The sequence below is a fragment of the Rana temporaria genome, chromosome 6 (genome assembly GCF_905171775.1).
Source record: "Rana temporaria chromosome 6, aRanTem1.1, whole genome shotgun sequence".
In the NCBI taxonomy this organism is placed as follows: domain Eukaryota; kingdom Metazoa; phylum Chordata; class Amphibia; order Anura; family Ranidae; genus Rana; species Rana temporaria.
The window spans coordinates 111,026,876-111,046,200 of record NC_053494.1 but is presented as its reverse complement, the minus strand read 5'-3'; the positions used below and the strand labels follow the sequence as shown (position 1 = coordinate 111,046,200).

General features: G+C 39.5%; 1 protein-coding gene across 6 annotated transcripts in view; it reads left to right on the top strand.

Annotated features, from left to right (window-relative positions):
* The window catches only part of GULP1 (GULP PTB domain containing engulfment adaptor 1), a 779,810-nt gene extending 764,295 nt beyond the window's left edge, over positions 1-15,515 (top strand). For 3 of the 6 annotated variants that reach the window (XM_040357182.1, XM_040357181.1, XM_040357183.1), the window contains one exon: positions 14,456-15,515. In XM_040357182.1, the coding sequence (XP_040213116.1) occupies positions 14,456-14,527 (72 nt within the window). In that variant the 3' untranslated portion in view covers positions 14,528-15,515. The remainder of the gene's footprint in view (positions 1-14,455) is intronic. The other 3 variants (XM_040357180.1, XM_040357178.1, XM_040357179.1) reach the window with 1 other exon arrangement.
* Positions 15,516-19,325: the final 3,810 nt, after the last annotated feature.

Below are 19,325 nucleotides of genomic sequence, written 5' to 3'. Positions count from 1 at the left end.
TGCACATGAGTGCAGAGCCTCTTCGGCTGGAGCCCTGAGCTATGCCCAAACCTTCATTATAAGGGTTGTGTGCATCTGGACACACGCCCTGCTGGGCTTAAAGATCTGGACACTGGGCTGGAGATTTCTTCCCTCCCAAAGCACTTTGAAATTTCCAAACTATAAAGCCCAATCCAGGAATACCAAAATCCAGAGAAAGCTGTAAAAACAGCTTTCTCCACGTATAAGTGTAGCGCCTGGTTACTTCAAAGTACCGGTGCTATTTAAATTTAGAGGAAGATCAGAATGTAGTTAAACTCTGATCTGGCTGATATGTTCAAATTGGGTTTCTGTCTCAGCTTGCCTGTGCTGTGGGCTCATTTTGTTGTACTGGGGTGTTCTTCCCACCCCAGGGCAGTAGATGGCAGCAGTGGAGTCAAGGTTTGGGTGCTCTTCCCCAGCAGCCAATCAGGATGGTTGAGCCTCGCTGTGCATGCTGGGGGAGGGTATTTATGGGGCAGACACCATTAGTTCTGGGTCTTTTTCTTCTTCAAGTGCGGCATCCACCTTCAGGCCACGTACACACGATCAGTCCATCCGATGAGAACGGTCCGACGGACCGTTCTCATCGGTTAACCGATGAAGCTGACTGATGGTCTGATGTGCCTACACACCATCAGTTAAAAAAACGATCGAGTCCAACGCGGTGACGTAAAACACAACGACGTGCTGAGAAAAATTAAGTTCAATGCTTTCAAGCATGCGTCGACTTGATTCTGAGCATGCGCGGGTTTTGAACCGATGCTTTTGCATACTAATCGTCGGTTTTGACCTATCGGTTAGGCGTACATCGGTTCAATTTTAAAGCAAGTTCTAAAATTTTTGACCGAAGGATAACTGACTGATGGGGCTCACACACCATCGATTTGGACTGATAAAACGGTCCTTCAGTTCGTTTCCATCGGTTTTGACCGACCGTGTGTACGCGGCCTCAGGGTGTCTGCACCATGGCGCCCCGGCGTTATGGCCTACCGGGCCGGGGCATGTGTGCCACGTGGAATTCCTGGTTCCTGGACCATGTTGGTCTGAAACATTTGAGATGTGGCATGGAGCCCAGTGGTCGACTGGGTTCCCAATCCTAAAGATCCCAAGCGGTATAGCTGTACAGTGGGGAGTCATCTGAGGAGAGCCAATGAGAGGCTGGAGATCCAATAGGGTCTCGACAATCCATCGGGGATCGAGGTATCCAGACACTGGGAGGCTGGTCACCTGTCAGTCAGTACCTGAAAGCAACTTGAAGGAGATCCAGGCGTAATTCTACCAAGGAGGTTCATCTCCGCAGCCACAATCAGGAGAGCCTGTGGCAGAGGTTTCTCTCTGAGTTCATCCCAGGAGGGTCTGTGGCAGAGAATTATCCTTAAAGGTTTGAGCGATACTCTGGCTGCCAGTTCAGTGAGAGAGGCCTGTCCGGGTACGCTATTCCCACTCAAGCAGGAGTGGCGCAAGAAGTGTAACATATGGGAGCAGGACTGTTTCCCTATTGTTACGCCTGAATTTGCTATTCTCGTTTTTCTTTCAACTCTACCTTCTTCACCACAAGTTTTATTGTTTTTTCCCGGCTGGGTAATAAAAAGCACAGCAAGAGACACCTGTTGCAGACATTCCTTTACTTATGCTATATTCACCATACACCCCTAGGAATTCAGGGGAGCCATGAGGTAAATGTGCCACCCAAAACAACCAGCAGCTCCTCCGGGGGTAGTGCTACATAAGCATTACTCCAGAGTCTCGAACTCTAAATTCTTTACTCTACACTTTTTCCAAGTACTTACACAGTGGCAGGGCCTTACTGTCACTATATTTATATACTGTATATCTAGTTTCTAGATAAATTGTATTTCATACCGTCTCTTTTCTAAAATAATTGCTTTGTTTCACCCATGCCTTTTACAAACTGATTTCTAAAGGAGGATCTGCTCTGCTTTCATTATAACCAATTAGTGCAATTACGATGTTCTATTAGTGTCTGCATCTCATTAAAAGGGGAGTTTTTTGGTGTATCTTACCAAAAATGAAACTCCAGTTGCAGAAAAATTTGCAGCCACTCTGCCTGCCCCTCCTCTCCTGTTACCCAATCACAGAAGGCTTTGTATTATGTGAACCAATTCACAATATACAAAGTATTCTCTGAATGGACAGCAGAGGGGAGATGCGGGCAAATCAGTGGCTGTGCAGGAGAGCTCATATTTCCGTCTTGAAGTATAGCAATAGCTGTAAAAATGTAAATAGTAAATAAAAGAGATAAGTCCACAAGGTGGCGTACACATCGTTGGACTTAATCTCTTTTAAACCAGCATATTTTTAAAAGTGCTTTGATTTCTAAAGTTCCACTTTAAATAGCACTGAATTACTAAATGGCTTTGAAACAGTGATATATGTTTCAATAATTGTACAGCAAATAAATAATACATGTTGCACACCTCCCTGGTCCCAGCCTATGAGTGGACAGTTAAGGAGCAGCAACAAGACCAATAGGATCTTCTCTCTCTTCTCTTAGCATGCTTCTCCAACACAGATATTACATTTGTTTAATTTAAAAACATATTTTATGATTTTATGAATAATAACTGCATTGAATATTGTTTCCGTCTGTCTGAAATTCAACTTTAACTTAAATATCATATGGTTAAATACATTTGTATGTTATTTCAACCTCAACTTCCCCCCATTCGATAAGCTTAACTGGAATATATATATGTATAGCACTGTGCCCCAGGGATTTTTCTTTTAAATTTTAGCAAAAATGTACAGTTCTTTGGCCTTTTGTTACTAAGTGCATCCTCCACAGCACAGGAATGTTAACTGTAGGCCAAGCCACATGATTGATTTTTCTCTGTAGGCAACCCAAAACACATCATTTCATTTTACTTAACACATGCTTAACATACTTATGATATCCACTGGCTCTAGTTATCATGAATAATTGGATCAGTGACAAGAGGCTTTGAAGTGGGCACATACATTATTCCGTGTCATCTCTGACTGTAATGTTTGGCAATTTGCTTTTGGACTTTGTGTGGAAAATCATTGTGATAGACTTACGTGATTATATATCTGAACACTTTTTCTAATCAGACCTGATAACTCAAATTTTTTTGTAAGCAAAACACTGGGTTCCATTTAAAATAACTTGCTGAATGGATATCTTTTTTCATGTTAAATGCATGCGTGTAAATTAAGTTTAATACATACAGTTATGTATTGCCTCCTAGAGGTCACGGTACTCCTTGTGGCTTGTGATTATGCCTTCATCTTCCTTACTTCAGAGAAGGGTGGCACAGTCAATTGTTCATGCAGCAGGCATCACCCAGAGTCAGCATCTTGCATCTAGCATAATATTACAGTATCTTGTAAATCCCAAATATTTGTGCATTTGTCTTAATGTGCCTTACTATATGTAGATATGTTTTCTCACACATAAAACCCTTCTGTTACGGCCCCTCTCTTTGTTACAATGTATAATCTAGTGAAGACTGGAGGAAGGAAAAATTAGGAAATGTCTAAAGGGCACTAATGACATCATTCTCCCAGATTACACTTCTAAAGCCATGACTAGGTAGCAAACCCTTAAGTAAAAATTTTTATACATATGTATATATATATTTAGGGTTGATGTCAATACTAGTCTTAGATGATAGATAGTTCCATCTCTTAACAATTGTCCCCTTTGGCCTGTCTACAATCTGCTGCCTTCCCCCACCTGGTGTCTCCATTAGCTGGTTGTGTCCTATCCCTGCCTTTTGCTGAGCTTTGTGTGTCCATGGACACACTCAACACCCAGAAAGCCACACCCCTGCACCCTTCTCCTCCCAGCAGTTTGACTGGTGGCAGCAGGAGTCTTTGGCTCCTCTGGGCTCGGTTCATGCCTCTAGAACCCAGAAGATCAAATAAGTGTTGCAGATTGGTGGGAAACCAGTGGCAGTGACCAATCACTTTTTTAGGGGACGGGAAGGCACGAGGAATTACTGGGGAAGCATATTTAACCGTAAAGTGTATCTAAATCAAAAACTAAAAATGTGATATATTGCAGCTTATTAATTTATGATGCAGTGGCTGCATTCATTTTCTTTTTTCATTATCTCTTTATCTTCATTACATGGGGGCAGGGCAAATTTGTAGTTTACAGAACACAGCTAGCTAGGAAGATGTTCTTTGATGCAGCCTGAAGGAAATTACAAGGACACAACAAGTGCACTGGTGGTACAAGTCTGTTTTATATATTATTATTATAAAAAAAATGCTTATAAACACAGTCTTACCCATGGGCCTCAATGCGTATGTCTATAATGAGCAGGGAGATTCTGATCTTCTTAATCTAGCTCCCTTACTGGCCAGGATGCAGTGACCTATAAGTCCCCATAACACTCCTGGAAGAGCAAGGCCTTTAAACTCTACCTGAAGCTTAGCAAATTGGTGTTTTTTTTTTAGGACTAACAGTAAATCATTCCATACCTTACCCACCTACACCGAGAAAGCCTTGTCTCACCCTATATATATATATGTGTGTGTGTGTGTATGTATATATAGTATGTATATATATATATATATATATATATATATATATATATATATATATATATATATATATATATATATATATATATAATGATATAAAACACACTCGTACCACCGGTGCAATTAGTTGTAACTGCTGTTCCAAACCAATGATGTTATGTAATCTATGTAATACTCAAGTGACCCACAGAAATATGTGTTAACAGTGCTTGCAATTGCATATCAACCAAATAAAAGTAAACAATTCTAAAATAGTAAGAATTGTTATATATAGTGCACTATGGTGCCAATATGCATAATCAAACAAAACCCATAATAGTACTTAATATTAAATGATGATAGTGTGAATGGTGATACAAATACTCAGTTCTCAAACAAAGCATAATAAAACATAATAAAAGTGCTTAGTCCCAAATATTGGTAATAATCAATATGATAAGTCCTTTCAGCTATATTAAAGTGCCTTGTGCTATCTTTAACTCCAATGTATACTTTTTTTGCCACCACGTGTATAATATAGATCCCTACTTACCAGATGAAGTTGACCCTCTTGTATAACAAAAGAAGTCAAAAGCGCTTAATGGTCATCCAAAGACCGGGGGAATCCTTCACACCACTCTCCAGTGTTCTCTCCTCATGGCAGCGTCACAAATGGCTCCAATGGCAGAGTTATTTGTGAAGGAAAAAATAAGAGAAGGACCAGCTTCTCATAGTGTAAAAAGCTTCTGGTTCATTTGAAATATATATATATCTGTTGCCGGTAGCATACATAAGTTTAAAACCATGGGCTTCCCATAGCTACGGTACAAGAAATTAATAAAGCTGCAAGCTGCTAAACTCTGGGGTGCATTCCACCTACTGGCACTTGACGTGTTTTGTCACTATGGCGCTCCCCTGTCCTGCTGCTGCATCCATTGACACAGACAGCACGACTCGGGTCCACCCCCCCCCCCCCAGCTCCCACGTCATTGGATTTGATTGACAGCAGTGGGAGCCAATGGCTGCGATGTTATCAATCTATCCAATCAGCACCTGAGACACCTGCTGGGGCGGGTGTGCTTGTCCCCAGTGCAGAAACGATCGGGCTCAGTAAAATAAAAGGGAGGCTGGTGCACCATAAGAGGTTTTTCACCGTAAGGGTTTTCAACCCCTTTAACCTCCCCGGCGGTATGATTCTTTCAGAAAAAAGGTGCTGAAAGCGGTACCATTATTTGCAAGGAAATTTGGCGTTTTATACTGTAGGCCTGTAATTTTTAGGAATAACTCACTTAAATCTGACCAAACAAGAGTCTTGTAGGCATCCCGGGTATGACATGTTTTTTTTTTTTTTTTTATAAATTATAATATAATAAATAATTATAAATAATTATAACAAATAATAATATAATTATAATAAAAATTATTCAATAATGTAATCAACTCAAAATCACTGAAATTTGCTCAGTTGCAGAATTGTCGCTGTCATTACTTTTATTTTTTTATGATGAATTTCCCCACAAATCGCTATCCCACAATTCTGCAAGTGATTATAATTTTTAATTGCTGTTTTCTAGCTGCTCTAAAACCATTTTTGACATACAGTAAAAAGACACTTTTGGTTGCTATGGACAATCTACAGTTTGTAGGGAGAAAGAACAGTTTTTATTATATAAAAAAACATGTAGGACACTGGGCAGACCACTAGGGACAAGGGGTGTGTGTATTTTTTTACATACAGTACTGTAATCTATAAGATTACAGTATACTGTGTGTATTGTGTTTGTTTACGTTTTTGAATTTGGCGCCGTTCTCCGCTCCCGTGTGTCGTAACGTCGCAGGAAACAGAGATCGGCGGCACAGGAGGACGCTGTGTGAATCGAGTGAGGTCCCACTCACTCACACAGCGAGGTGGCATCGCTGGATCCAGGGACAAGGTAAGTAAACACTGTCTGTGGATGCTGCGAGGCGAGCCCGAGTCTGACTCGGGGTTACCGATCGCAGCACAGAAATCTAACCCCGAGTCAGACTCGGGAACACCGCCAGGAGGGTGAATACAGCTGAAGGGACTTGTCATACTGATTATCACCAATATTTGGGAGTGAGCACTTTTATTATTTTCTATTATGTTTTGTTTGTGAACTGCATATTTGTATCATCATTCACACTATCAGAATTTAATATTAAGTACTAGTATGGGTTTTGTTTGAATATGCATATTGGAACCATAGTGCACTATATATAACTATATTGTATATAACAATTTTCACTATATACATTATATTGTCAAAGTATTGAAAAGGAAAACAATTGCAAAACATGTGTGTGTTTATGTGTGTGTATGTATGTATGTATATATATATATATATAAAATATTGTCAAAAGTATTGCGATGCCTGCCTTTACACACACATGAACTTTAATGGCATCCCAGTCTCAGTCCATAGGGTTCAATACTGAGTTGGCCCAACCTTTGCAGCTATAACAGTTTCAACTCTTCTGGGAAGGCTGTCCACAAGGTTTAGGAGTGTGTCTATGGGAATGTTTGACCATTCTTCCAGAAGCACATTTGTGAGGTCAGGTACTGTTGTTGGATGAGAAGGCCTGCCTCGCATTATTCACTTTAATTCAACCCAAAGGGATTCTATTGGGTTGAGGTCAGGTCTCTGTGCAGGCCTGTCAAGTTCTTCCACCCCAAACTCGCTCATCCATGGACCTTGCTTTGTGTACCGGTCCAAATAATGTGGCGGAAGGGGGATTATGGTGTGGAGTTATTTTTCAGGGGCTGGGCTTGGCCCCTTAGTTCCAGTGAAAAGGACTCTTAAGGCATTAGCATACCAAGACATTTTGGACAATTTCACACTCCCAACTTTGTGGGAACTGTTTGGGGATGGCCCCTTCCTGTTCCAACATGACTGCAGACTATTGCACAAAGCAAGGCCCATAAAGACATGGATGAGCGAGTTTGGGATGGAGAAACTTGACTGTCCTGCACAGTCCAGACCTCAACCCAATAGAACACCTAAAGGGCTGCTAAAAAAAATGGTAATATTAAAAAATAAATAAATAAAAAAGTAATAATAAAAAGCTATTGAAACCATCTACTGCCCTACTGATACCATCCATTGCCCTACTGACACCAACCTCTGCCTTACTGACACCATCCACTGCTTTACTGACTGACGTTTCACTGCCCTACTGACTCCAATCTCTACCCTACTGACACTGTCAACCCCCCACACACTGTGCACTGGCCAACTGACATCATCCTTTGCCCTATTGGCACCACCCACTGCCCTACTGACACTGTGAACACACCGTCCACCGGCCTACTGACTGATACTGTCCACATTTATAGTAGGCAAAGTTTATATTTTTACAGTGACACTTTTTTTTATAATATTTTACTAAGTTTTCCTTTTTATTTAGTTAGGCAATGTTAGTTATTTTGAAAAGGGCTTAAAACCCCATTGACTTCTTTCATGTTATTCAGGTAGATTGCCACCTCTCAAAGGTTGCCGACCCTGATTTAAGGTTTAAAATTCCCAACATTTAGCACCAATTTAATTATCATTGTTTTAATAATACAGTATACTGTTACTTCAAATTTTGATATTCCAAAAAATTATTTTGCAGTCTTGTAAAATTACTGACAGATAATTGAGTTGGCCCATTACAGAAACTGAAGGATGTTGAAAGGCTTTCACAGGCATGGGTTCAATTACAAGGTGTTCACTTTGCAAGGGAAATTTTTCCTAAGGCCCCATACACACGATAGAATCCATCCGCAGATAAATCCCAGCAAATGGGTTTCTGCGGATAGATTCTATGGTGTGTACACGCCAGCGGATCTGTTTCCGCTGAGAAATCTCCTCTGGGATGGATTCCAGCAGATCAGATATTTGCTGACATGCACAACAAATCCATCTGCTGGAATCCATTCCAACGGATGGATCCGCTCGTCTGTACAGACTTACCGGATCCATCCGTCCAAAGGGATTCCCCGCACGCGTCGTAATGATTTGACGCATGCGTGGAATTCCTTATATGACAGCGTCGCGCCGTCGCCGCGTCATAATCGCGGCGACGGCGCGACACGTCATCGCCAGAGGATTTCCGCGCGGATTTCAATGCGATGGTGTGTACACTCCATCGCATCGAAATCTGCGGAAATCTTTGAGAGGATTTATCCGTGGAAACGGTCCGCTGGACCGTATCCGCGGATAAATTCTCTCGTGTGTATGGGGCCTTAGCCTAATGTATGAAGTGAAACTCTGACTTCCATCAACCAATTATGTGCAAGCAAAAATACAGTTTTATTTTCTGTGCATGTGATTGGGCATTTTTGCAAAATAAATTTTCACCACATTCACTAATCTAAGAGAAAATTCCCTTGCAATATGAAACTTCCATTACAAAGTGAGCAGCCTATTTACCTTTATTAAATCAACTCCATGTCTATTGTTTTAGGATTATTAGTGGAAAGAAATCTTAGTTAAACATGATAGGGCCAGATCCACAAAGAACTTACGCCGGCGTATCTATTGATACGCCGCGTAAGTTCTACGATGCCCCGTCGTATCTTTGTTTTGTATCCACAAAACAAGATACAACTGAATGTGGGCTTGATTCGACTGACGTACGTCTTAGTACGCCGTCGGATCTTAGGTGCATATTTACGCTGGCCGCTAGGTGGCGCTTCCGTAGATTTACGCGAGGAATATGCAAATGAATGAATGACTTGTATAGCGCAACTCATGCGAACTGAATCGCCTTTGGGCACTTTTTCCAGCCAGAGTCTGCTTGGCTGGTGCTGTCATTTTTACCCCGTAGGATCGTGACACACAGTCATACACACAGATATACATATATATATATATATATACTGGGCCAATTTGGACAAGATCCAATTTACCTACCAGCATGTCTTTGGAGTGTGGGAGGAAACCGGAGTACCCGGAGGAAACCCACACATGCACAGGGAGAACATGCAAACTCCAGGCAGATGGTGTAGTGGTCGGGATTCGAACCAGCGACCCTTTTGCTGCTAGGCGAAAGTGCTACTCACTGCACCACTGTGCTGCCCTGAAATTAGGTAGATACGCCGATTCACAAACGTACGTCCGCCCGGCGCATTTTTTATTACGTTGTTTACGTAAGGCTTTTTTCGGCGTAACGTTACCCCTGGGTCTATGAGGCGTACGCAATGTTAAGTATGGACGTTGGGACAGCGTCAAATTTTCCGTTGTTTGCGTAAAACGTTCGCGAATAGGGCTTTGAGTAAATTATGTTCACGTCAAAAGCATTGACTATTTGCAAAAAGAATGATTACGAGCATGCGCACTGGGATACACCCACGGACAGGGCATGCACCGTTAAAAAAAACGTCATTTACGTGGGGTCAAGATGAATTAACATAAAACATGCCCACATCTTAGCCATTTGAATTTCGCGCCCTTACGCCGATACATTTACACTACGCCGCCGTAACTTACGGCGCAAATTCTTTCTGGATACGGAAAATACGCTCGAAGTTACGGCAGGGTAGTGTATCTGAGATACGCTACGCCTGCCTAAAGATAGGCAGATCTTTGTGGATCTGGGTCCTTAATGTGCAGTTGTATTCAAAATAGTGTGTAGAGGAAAAGAGGGGGGGGGGTAAAACTGTAGTTATGTCTTCTTCTATATTTTGCAACTTATAGCACAGAGGTGACTAGATTCTGAGAGTAATTGCCTACAAATATTTTGCCAGATGAAACTATTCTGGAAATTACCCTTTTAATGACATTTCCTGTCAAATAACGTTGGCAGTGTTTCACATTTTTAAGCTCTCTGTTTAAGATTTCCAGTAATACAGATCGAGATGCAGGATTGCTTCTTTGTCTATGAATTTCAGTTTCACACAGCTGACTCCAGGGTTACTCCAAAAAGGATTTCTCAAACTCCAGTTCTGTTTTTGGCAGGTCTGTTCAGCTACAGCTAAATTTTTTTCAATTATCTGCAGACAATTAATGCCTTTATTGACATTTTAATAGAAATTTAACAGACCAAATGTAAGTTCTCATAATGGAATATAATGATATATAACGCACACAACACAAAATAGATTATGTTTAATCCCATTTATTAGGTTTATAAGTAGACACCAAATCAAATGTCAGAGTAAGTCAAGAAAATGCAAACATATTAAAGGAACACTGACATATCCAAACCCGCACTTATAGGTAAAGTATACTGTATAAGGATGACAACCATCAGGAACAAACAACCTATATTTACATGAAATAGGAAAATAACCATTGTTACATAGTTTGATCAAGAACGTATAGCTGACCAAAACAGATCATAAAAGTAGGGGAAAAAACAGATCCCTATAGCAGTGTTTCTCAACTCCAGTCCTCGAGGCGCCCCAACAGGTCATGTTTTCAGGATTTCCCTCAGATGAAACAGCTGTAGTAACTGCTAAGGCAGTGAAATTGATCAAATCACCTGTGCAAAATAATGGAAAGCCTGAAAACATGACCTGTTGGGGCGCCTTGAGGACTGGAGTTGAGAAACACTGCCCTATAGCAATATATTGCAGGTGGGACATTGACAAACAACTATCTGTGAAACAGAGCATTTTTGAAACCCACAACAGCAAAAGAGTGATAAAAATAATAAGTCCAGAAACAGCAAAAGAGAGAGAACAGAAAAAAAGAGGATTTGTAAAAATAAAAAACAAACGCAATAAATAAATAACAAAATAATTAAAATGGGGAAGTGAAGATGAAGGGTAAGGGGAGAGGGATGAGAGGGCCAGAAATACCTACATAAAACAAACAGAAGGGCAACAAAAACTGTTGGGAGAATCCCGGAATTACTCAGAAGGCTAATCCGTAGTAGTGATAAATGTGTTCAAAGTAAATAAGTACCGGAAATGATTCCAGACATTCTATATAATACTATGAGATTTGTCTTCAACCCAAGCTATCATATTTTCCATACGTTCAATGTAATTTATTTCACATATCCAGGCGGCTAAGATTGGTGGGTTACAATGTACCTGTTACCAATTCACATAGGGGGGGCCAGGATCTGGAGGTCGGTCCCCTTGTTAAAGGGATAAGTCTCCACCCGCAGACCCCCACAACCACCGGGCAAGGGTTGTGAGAATGAGGGTGGGGGGCGCAGAGCTCCTTTGCCCCAAAGCACCCATCCCCATGTTGAGGGCATGTGGCTTGGTACGCTCTCTCATCCCCCCTCGGATAAGGGTATGGATTTTGGGGGGAACCCTATGCCATTTTTTTTTATTTTGGCGCAGGGTTCCCCTTAAAATCCATACCAGACCTGAAGGGTCTGGTATGAATTTTGGGGGGACCCCTATGCCATTTTTTTTATTTGGCGCAGGGTTCCCCTTAATATTCATACCAGACCCAAAGGGCCTGGTAATGGACTGGGGAAGGAACCCATGCCATTTTTTTTAATGAGTTTTATCTGTATTGCCGAGACCTGACAATTCATTACAGCCACGATCAGTTTTAAATGACTTTTTTTTCCTTTAGAAATGTAATTTTGCTGCAGGAACAGTTCTAAACACTGGAAAAATGCAGCATTTCACCTCCCCCCCCCATTCCCTTGCAGGCAGTTTCATGTGGTGAAAATTGTGTTTCTTCCATATCTTACATGTTCCTCTTTAGGAACACTTATAAACGAAAACATGGTTAAACTCAGGTTACAGCTTTTACTAGACATGTGCACACTGAAATATTTTGTTTCGGAATTTTGTTTTCGTCCGAAAAAAAAATATTTTTATTTATTTTGTTTTTTGTTGGAAATTGCATTCGTCTGAAAATCCAAACGAATTAAGGTTGAATCTGTCATTGAAGGCTTATGGTGTCTGTCGAATGTTCAAAGAAGATTTGACGGAGCAGCGAAACTGTACGACGCTGCAATCATACTTTTCCGGTCGAATGTTCCGCCTACAAGCTATAGTAGAATTCTAATGTTGTATGACTAGTATTAATTATATTTATTAATTATTATTACTAGTCAACCAACATTAGAATTTTTTTATGGCCTATGGGCCAAGCATTTGACCGGAAATTAATGATTGCGACACCATAAGCCTTCAATGACAGATTCAACGTTTGTATGTTTTTCGATGCTTTGTCAAATCTTCGTCGTTCATGTTGAATTGTTAAGTTAGTTCTAGCTATTTCACTGCTCCTCCTCTTTGGTTACAATCAGCCAATAACATTCATCATCATCATCATTATTTTTATTTTACTTCCCCCACCCAATTCCAGCAGCGATCTTTTCTCTCTATAATGTTGAATCTTTTCTCTCTATAATGTCGAATCTTTTCTCTCTATAATGTCAAATCTTTTCTCTCTATAATGTCAAATCTTTTCTCTCTATAATGTCAAATCTTTTCTCTCTATGTAGAATAATCTTGGACTAATAGAGTTAAGGTTAGGCACATTCGACCAACAAAAACGAAAATAAAGCATTTGTTTATTTCGGATCTTTCGGTTTTCGGATTCTGTGCGTTTGTTTTCGTTTGTTAAAACGATAACGAAAATGCCTGAAATTCGGACGAAAATGTATTCGGACGAAAACGAATGCACATGTCTAGCTTTTACATGAGTTTACAAGCAGTTACAAGCATTCGGCATTTCAACTGCCTCTGAACACAGCTCCTGAACACATTTTTTGGAGTTCAAGAAAAAGCCTCTAAACGCAACTGCCTAGAAATGACTATAAACGAACCAGTGTAACACAGAGGAGAGTTCAGGAGAAGTTGAAAAAACGTTGAAAGTTGAAAAAAAATTCTCAACTGCTCCTAAACGTCCGTTAACCAGCAGCGGTGTACATGAGGCCTAAGGCCCCATGTACACAGGATGCTGCTAAACATATGTTCAGAGGCAGTTGGGCTCTGTGACCATGTACACCGTCTAGTTTATTGCCGTTTTTAGGCAGTTACATTTAACAGTGTTTCTTTGAAAGCAAAAAAATGGGTTCAGACGCAGAAGATTTCAACGCTTCAGACGCCAAACATGACTAAATGCGGCTAAATGTGGTAACCCGCGTTTAGCAGCTTTTCGTTTATAGGTGTTTTTGGCCATTTAAAAAATAAATAATTTTTTTGAAATGCTAAACGCAAATGTAGCAAAAGACGGAAAAACTACGCTAAACGCGGCATTTATATGTGGCAAAATGGACGTTTTAAACGTGGGTTACTATCTGTCAAGTTTATTCATTTAGGAGCAGTTGTAAAAATGTCCCGTGTACATGGAGCCTTACACTACAGGAACAAATGTACTTGCCCTATAATCATGTTAAAATTACTCATGGGGCCTTCACTTTAACTTAGCAATTACATTTAACTAAAATGTGTTACCTGTTTCTTCAGACTCCTGCTTTATTATCCTTATAGTACAAGAGGGTGGGAAGTAAATCGACACATTTAATTATTATTTGCCAAAAATGTTTTTGCAGAGAAAATATGGTAGAGAATGGGTAAAGTATATTTAGCATTTAATGGATAAAAAAGGACTTTCCTGTTTGGCGTAATCAACATCTTAGCAGATCTGTGTAACTTCTATTGGTCAAAAAATAAGCTGAAGTAGGCAGATACTTAGATACATACAGTGTTCATAATATTGCTTTGTTATATGATAACCAGACAGTCAGAGCACTTTGTTTCTATCTGGTAAAGACAGGACATGCTTATGGAATGCAACATCATGGGGAAATTTAAGACAGTAGTTCTACAGCCTATTGTGGCACCACCCTGCATATTGGGTGGTAGATCTAATCTCCATGGTCATGAAATGGTTAAATGACAGGTAATGGTATAACCAAGTCAAGTGGCTTTTAATACATGCCTATATCAATTTACCAGTCAGCTGACACTGAATTATTTATTTATTTTTTGTTCCAGGAGGGGTTCAAAATGGGACTGACAGTAGAAGGAACTGTGTTTTGCCTTGATCCTATGGATAACAGAAGTTGAAGCTATGGATACAAGGAGCCACGGGCCTGGCCCCTTTCTTTTCACATATGTGCCAAAATATGAGAATATTTCTTGTCTCGCCTCGGAAAAAGTTCTGCAAGATACGTGAACAGACTGCATTTAAAACTTTCATAAAGTTGGTGGTGCATCAAAAATGGAACCATCAAACTTTTTCCTATGCAGAAAACAGAATTTAAATCCTTGTATACTGACATAATGCCTGTTTATAGTTAGTTTGTACACATTTCAAAAATTGATGTCACAAATAACCATTCAGTAATTGGCATTAGCAAAACTCTAGCAACAATTTGTAAATATTTTTACAGTTTTAAGCAGAGCTTATTCAGATGTACACGGATGAGTTTTTACAAATGATGGTTTTTGTTTTTTTGTTACTTTTATGTATTTAAATCATTGTCTGTGTAATAATTAATATTTTTATACTGGAAAATATTTCTATCTCTGGTAAATCTTCCACTGGCAGTAGAGTGGTACGTAGTTTGTAGGTAATGGAACAATAAAATGGTTTTGATTTGAATACAAATACCAAATTGTGTAAACTCCCATTTGTGTGCATGCACAACACAGAAACTGTGTGCATTCACCTAACATCTCTTTTTAAACCCAATGTATCTATATTTTGTTTTATTTAGATTCAAGACATATACTGGAACATTTATTAGCCCTCATTTCTCTTTTCCGGTGGGCAGGAATAATGGAATTTGTGCTGTAATGGTGAAGCTTTTTCACAATGTGTACCAGAGCATAGGAAACTTAAAGGGGTTGTAAAGGAATTTTTTTTCCTTTACAACCCCATTAACAATAAGATATATAATGTGACTGCTGCGCTACTATGAGTAAGTGAACGTGTAAAAATGAGTGAAGTGAAAGCAAATGACGTGAAAGCAACTCAATGTAAAGTGTTCACTGTACACAAAAAAGATAAATGGAATAATTAAAAATGATAAGCGCTAACCACTAAACCAACACAATAAATACCAAAATTAGGAGTGCATGGGTAAATGACAAAATAACGTGAATATTAATGTGAATAACACAATATTGAATAAATCAATACACTGGTGAAAAAATACACTAGTAAGAAAATACGTGAAAAACTAATCAAAGTCCATACAAAAAATATATATATATGGAATAGATGACCAATGAAGAAAATAAGTCCTAAATCAGAAAATGGCAGCAAAAGATAACGGTGTAATGAGGAATGGTCTTCAAAGGAGGTCTGTAGACAATAATATAATGTGTGCAATATCCATAACTGGTCTCCCAGGACTCTCACCTCAATGAAGTAACAAATGGGCATATAGCATGGATATGGATTCACATCTAGATGTTCCTCTTTGATTCCTTCTCTAATGGTTCCTTGATATTAGCATGGATTCCAATTCCCGTGACACCATCGTATCCGGAAGCCACCAGATCCAAGTAAGACGGCGCTGTAATACGCCACGTCACATATGCCTGCATTTTTATATTTTGATGTAAGAGTCCACTTTTAAACTATTAAAGCATCCCCCCTGATTTTACATACTTCACCATTGGAAGCATCCGCCTCTTTTTGCTTTCTCTCTCCCCCTCTGCACGTTTGAGAGATTATAGATCTGCAGATGATTTTTTGGGAATTGGAATCCATGCTAATATCAAGGAACCATTAGAATATTGCACACATTATATTATTGTCTACAGACCTCCTTTGAAGACCATTCCTCATTACACCGTTATCTTTTGCTTTGCTGACATTTTCTGATTTAGGACTTATTTTCTTCATTGGTCATCTATTCCATATATATATATATTTTTTGTATGGACTTTGATTAGTTTTTCACGTATTTTCTTACTAGTGTATTTTTTCACCAGTGTATTGATTTATTCAATATTGTGTTATTCACATTAATATTCACGTTATTTTGTCATTTACCCATGCACTCCTAATTTTGGTATTTATTGTGTTGGTTTAGTGGTTAGCGCTTATCATTTTCAATTATCCCATTAACAATAAGTCTGAGCTATAGAGTTCGGCCTAGCAACGCAGAGATCAAATCATTTATTCACAGTTAAGAGTATAGCTCCCTCATGGCAGTCAGTAAACCGGCTTCTTTAGTGGGCCTGGTTTATAAAAGGATATGTGTGTATGTTGGTGCATTAACTGAGCACAGTCAGCAAAATGGTATTGTCACAGTATCTATTATGTGACACAACAGGCAAAGGCTGCAGAATATATATCATTACAGCAGTAGTAAAGGGTAAGCTGTTTTACCCAATGCATTCATAGCATTAATATGGAAAAGAAATGTCCCAGTACAATTACACTCATCATGTTCCCATACAAGAAAAGTGTGTTTACAAGGAAACAGAATATACATTATATGTAAGTGTAATCTTTTAAATTGTGACAATGGTTATGAGAAGTTGATCCCCTGCCACTATCACAATGGGGGATCAGAGATGGGGTACATGGCTGCTGCTTTAATAACATGTTACATGTCACACTATGAAAAAAGGTGTAACATGTAACATATAACATATTGCTAAAGGTGAATTTAGCCTTTAAAGATCCATGCTTGTTTGGATAGTTAACTACAGAGTAATAGAAGTGTTGAAATACTTTTCCTGAAGTATATGTTCCTTGAGGTACCTTTTTATACTGATCACATGTGTGAACACCCATGAAGTGATCATGTGATCTCTGTTGGAGTGGAGTTATAGAGATTTAATGTACCGTGTGTCCCCTATAGCAAAGCTCATGGTAACCTGTGTGATTTTTTTTTTTTGTAACTTGTTACATTTTTCATTAGGCATACATATATTTTGCCTTTACGCTGGATTACCAGTGCTTTGCTACCACCAGCAGGCAAATAATTAAATCCCTTTTTCTTTAATGGAGTGTGCACCAGTAGAATGTAGCAGTAAGCACAGCATTATTAGGTCATAAATGATACATTCTGTACAATGTCACATTTTTTTTTGTTTCAGGATGTGTTAGTGATGGTAATGTTAATGGTTGGTCATTTGTTTATTGGTAATGCTGGGACTATGCAGCAGTTTAGATAACCCATCAGCATCCTTTCCTGTTCTATGGCTTTGATCTAACATCTCAATTTCTGCACTGAGCCAGGTAAAAGTGTTCATCTTACAGTGCTTGCTGCTGCTGCTAATCTTCTTGTACTGCTGTTTTCATGGTGTTGGCAGAGGAGGAGGAGAGGGAACAGCTCGTATTTAGAATTTTTATAGTCAGCTTCCTAAGACATAGTGGCCAACATAAATCAAAAATAAAACCTAAGCACCACTCCTATAACGTTATGGAAAGTCTAAAAAGCTGTTGAAACTAATCACAATCGTACATGTTTATCAATACATTTAAACAATCAACTGTGCAGCGCTTAAAACTAAACACGCTAAAGTGCATATATAGTGCAAATATGTAAGTATTCTGATGTAACTACAAATATGACTTCATATGTGAAACCAATACTAATCATGCAGTGCGTAAACACTTCAATTATGTAAAAAAATGAAAAACAGAATTCATATAAACATATAATAAAAATTGAATATAGAAGAAATTAGTCCATTAAGTCCCCACAATGTAAGTGCTTCATAATAAGTGCTCAAAATGAATCCACTCCTATGTGCTCAAAAAGGATCCAGGATGTGTATCACCACAGTTTCTCCCCCCTGCAGGAATATTCTCACCTGAATTTATGCCCAGTGTAGCCAACCTGTATATGGCAAAGTGGGAAGAGGAAGCACTGTTATGTAACCCCGACCCTGAATTAATATTATTTTGACGCTTTTTGATGACCTAATTATATTTAGGAATGGTGACATTGAAGATCTAAGAACACTTTTATCAGTCTTGAACGCTAATGATCAGAGTATTAACCTTACATTGGAAATAAGTAAAGAAAAAAAATATTTTTGGGATTTGGAAATAAGTATTACCAACCAGGAACTATATACCAAAACTTAAAGGGGCAGACAGGAATCCATACATCCCATTCAACAGCTGCCATCATAAACCATGGGTGTTAACTATACCCAGAGGGCAGTATATGAAACTTAAAAGGAATTGCACACACATGAAGGATTTTGAGGTACAATCTAATAGACTCACAAGAATGTTTAGAGATACGGCATATGAAAAATAGTTCCTGCATAGGGAACTAGAAAAAATAAGACTGATGGATAGGGAATCATTAATCATTGATAAGGGACCAAGGAAGGATATAGGGGATATAGGTAGTATATAGAGTTGAGTGGACACCTGGATGTTCGGGTTCGGGTCCGAACCCGAACTTTAAAAAAAAAGTTCGGGTTCGGGAACCCAAACCCGAACTCCGAACCCCATTGTAGTCAATGGGACACTGACTTTTAGAAAAGAAAAATGTGCGGAGGTCCCCGCAAATTCAATAACCAGACCCTTTAGGTCTGGTATGGATATTAAGGGGAACCCCGCCGTCAATTTAAAAAAAAAATTACGTGCGGTTCCCCCTAAATATCCATAACCAGTCCCGTTATCTGAGCACGTTGACCTGGCCAGCCACAGAAAAGAGGGGGGGACAGAGTGCGCCCCCCCCTCTCCTGAACCGCACCAGGCCACATGCCCTCAACATGGGAAGGATGTCCCCATGTTGATGGGGACAAGGGTCTCATCCCCACAACCCTTGCCCGGTGGTTGTGGGGGTATGCGGGCGGGAGGTTTATCAGAATCTGGAAGACCCCTTTAACAAAGGGGACCCCCAGATCCTGACCCCCCCTGTGTGAAATGGTAATGGGG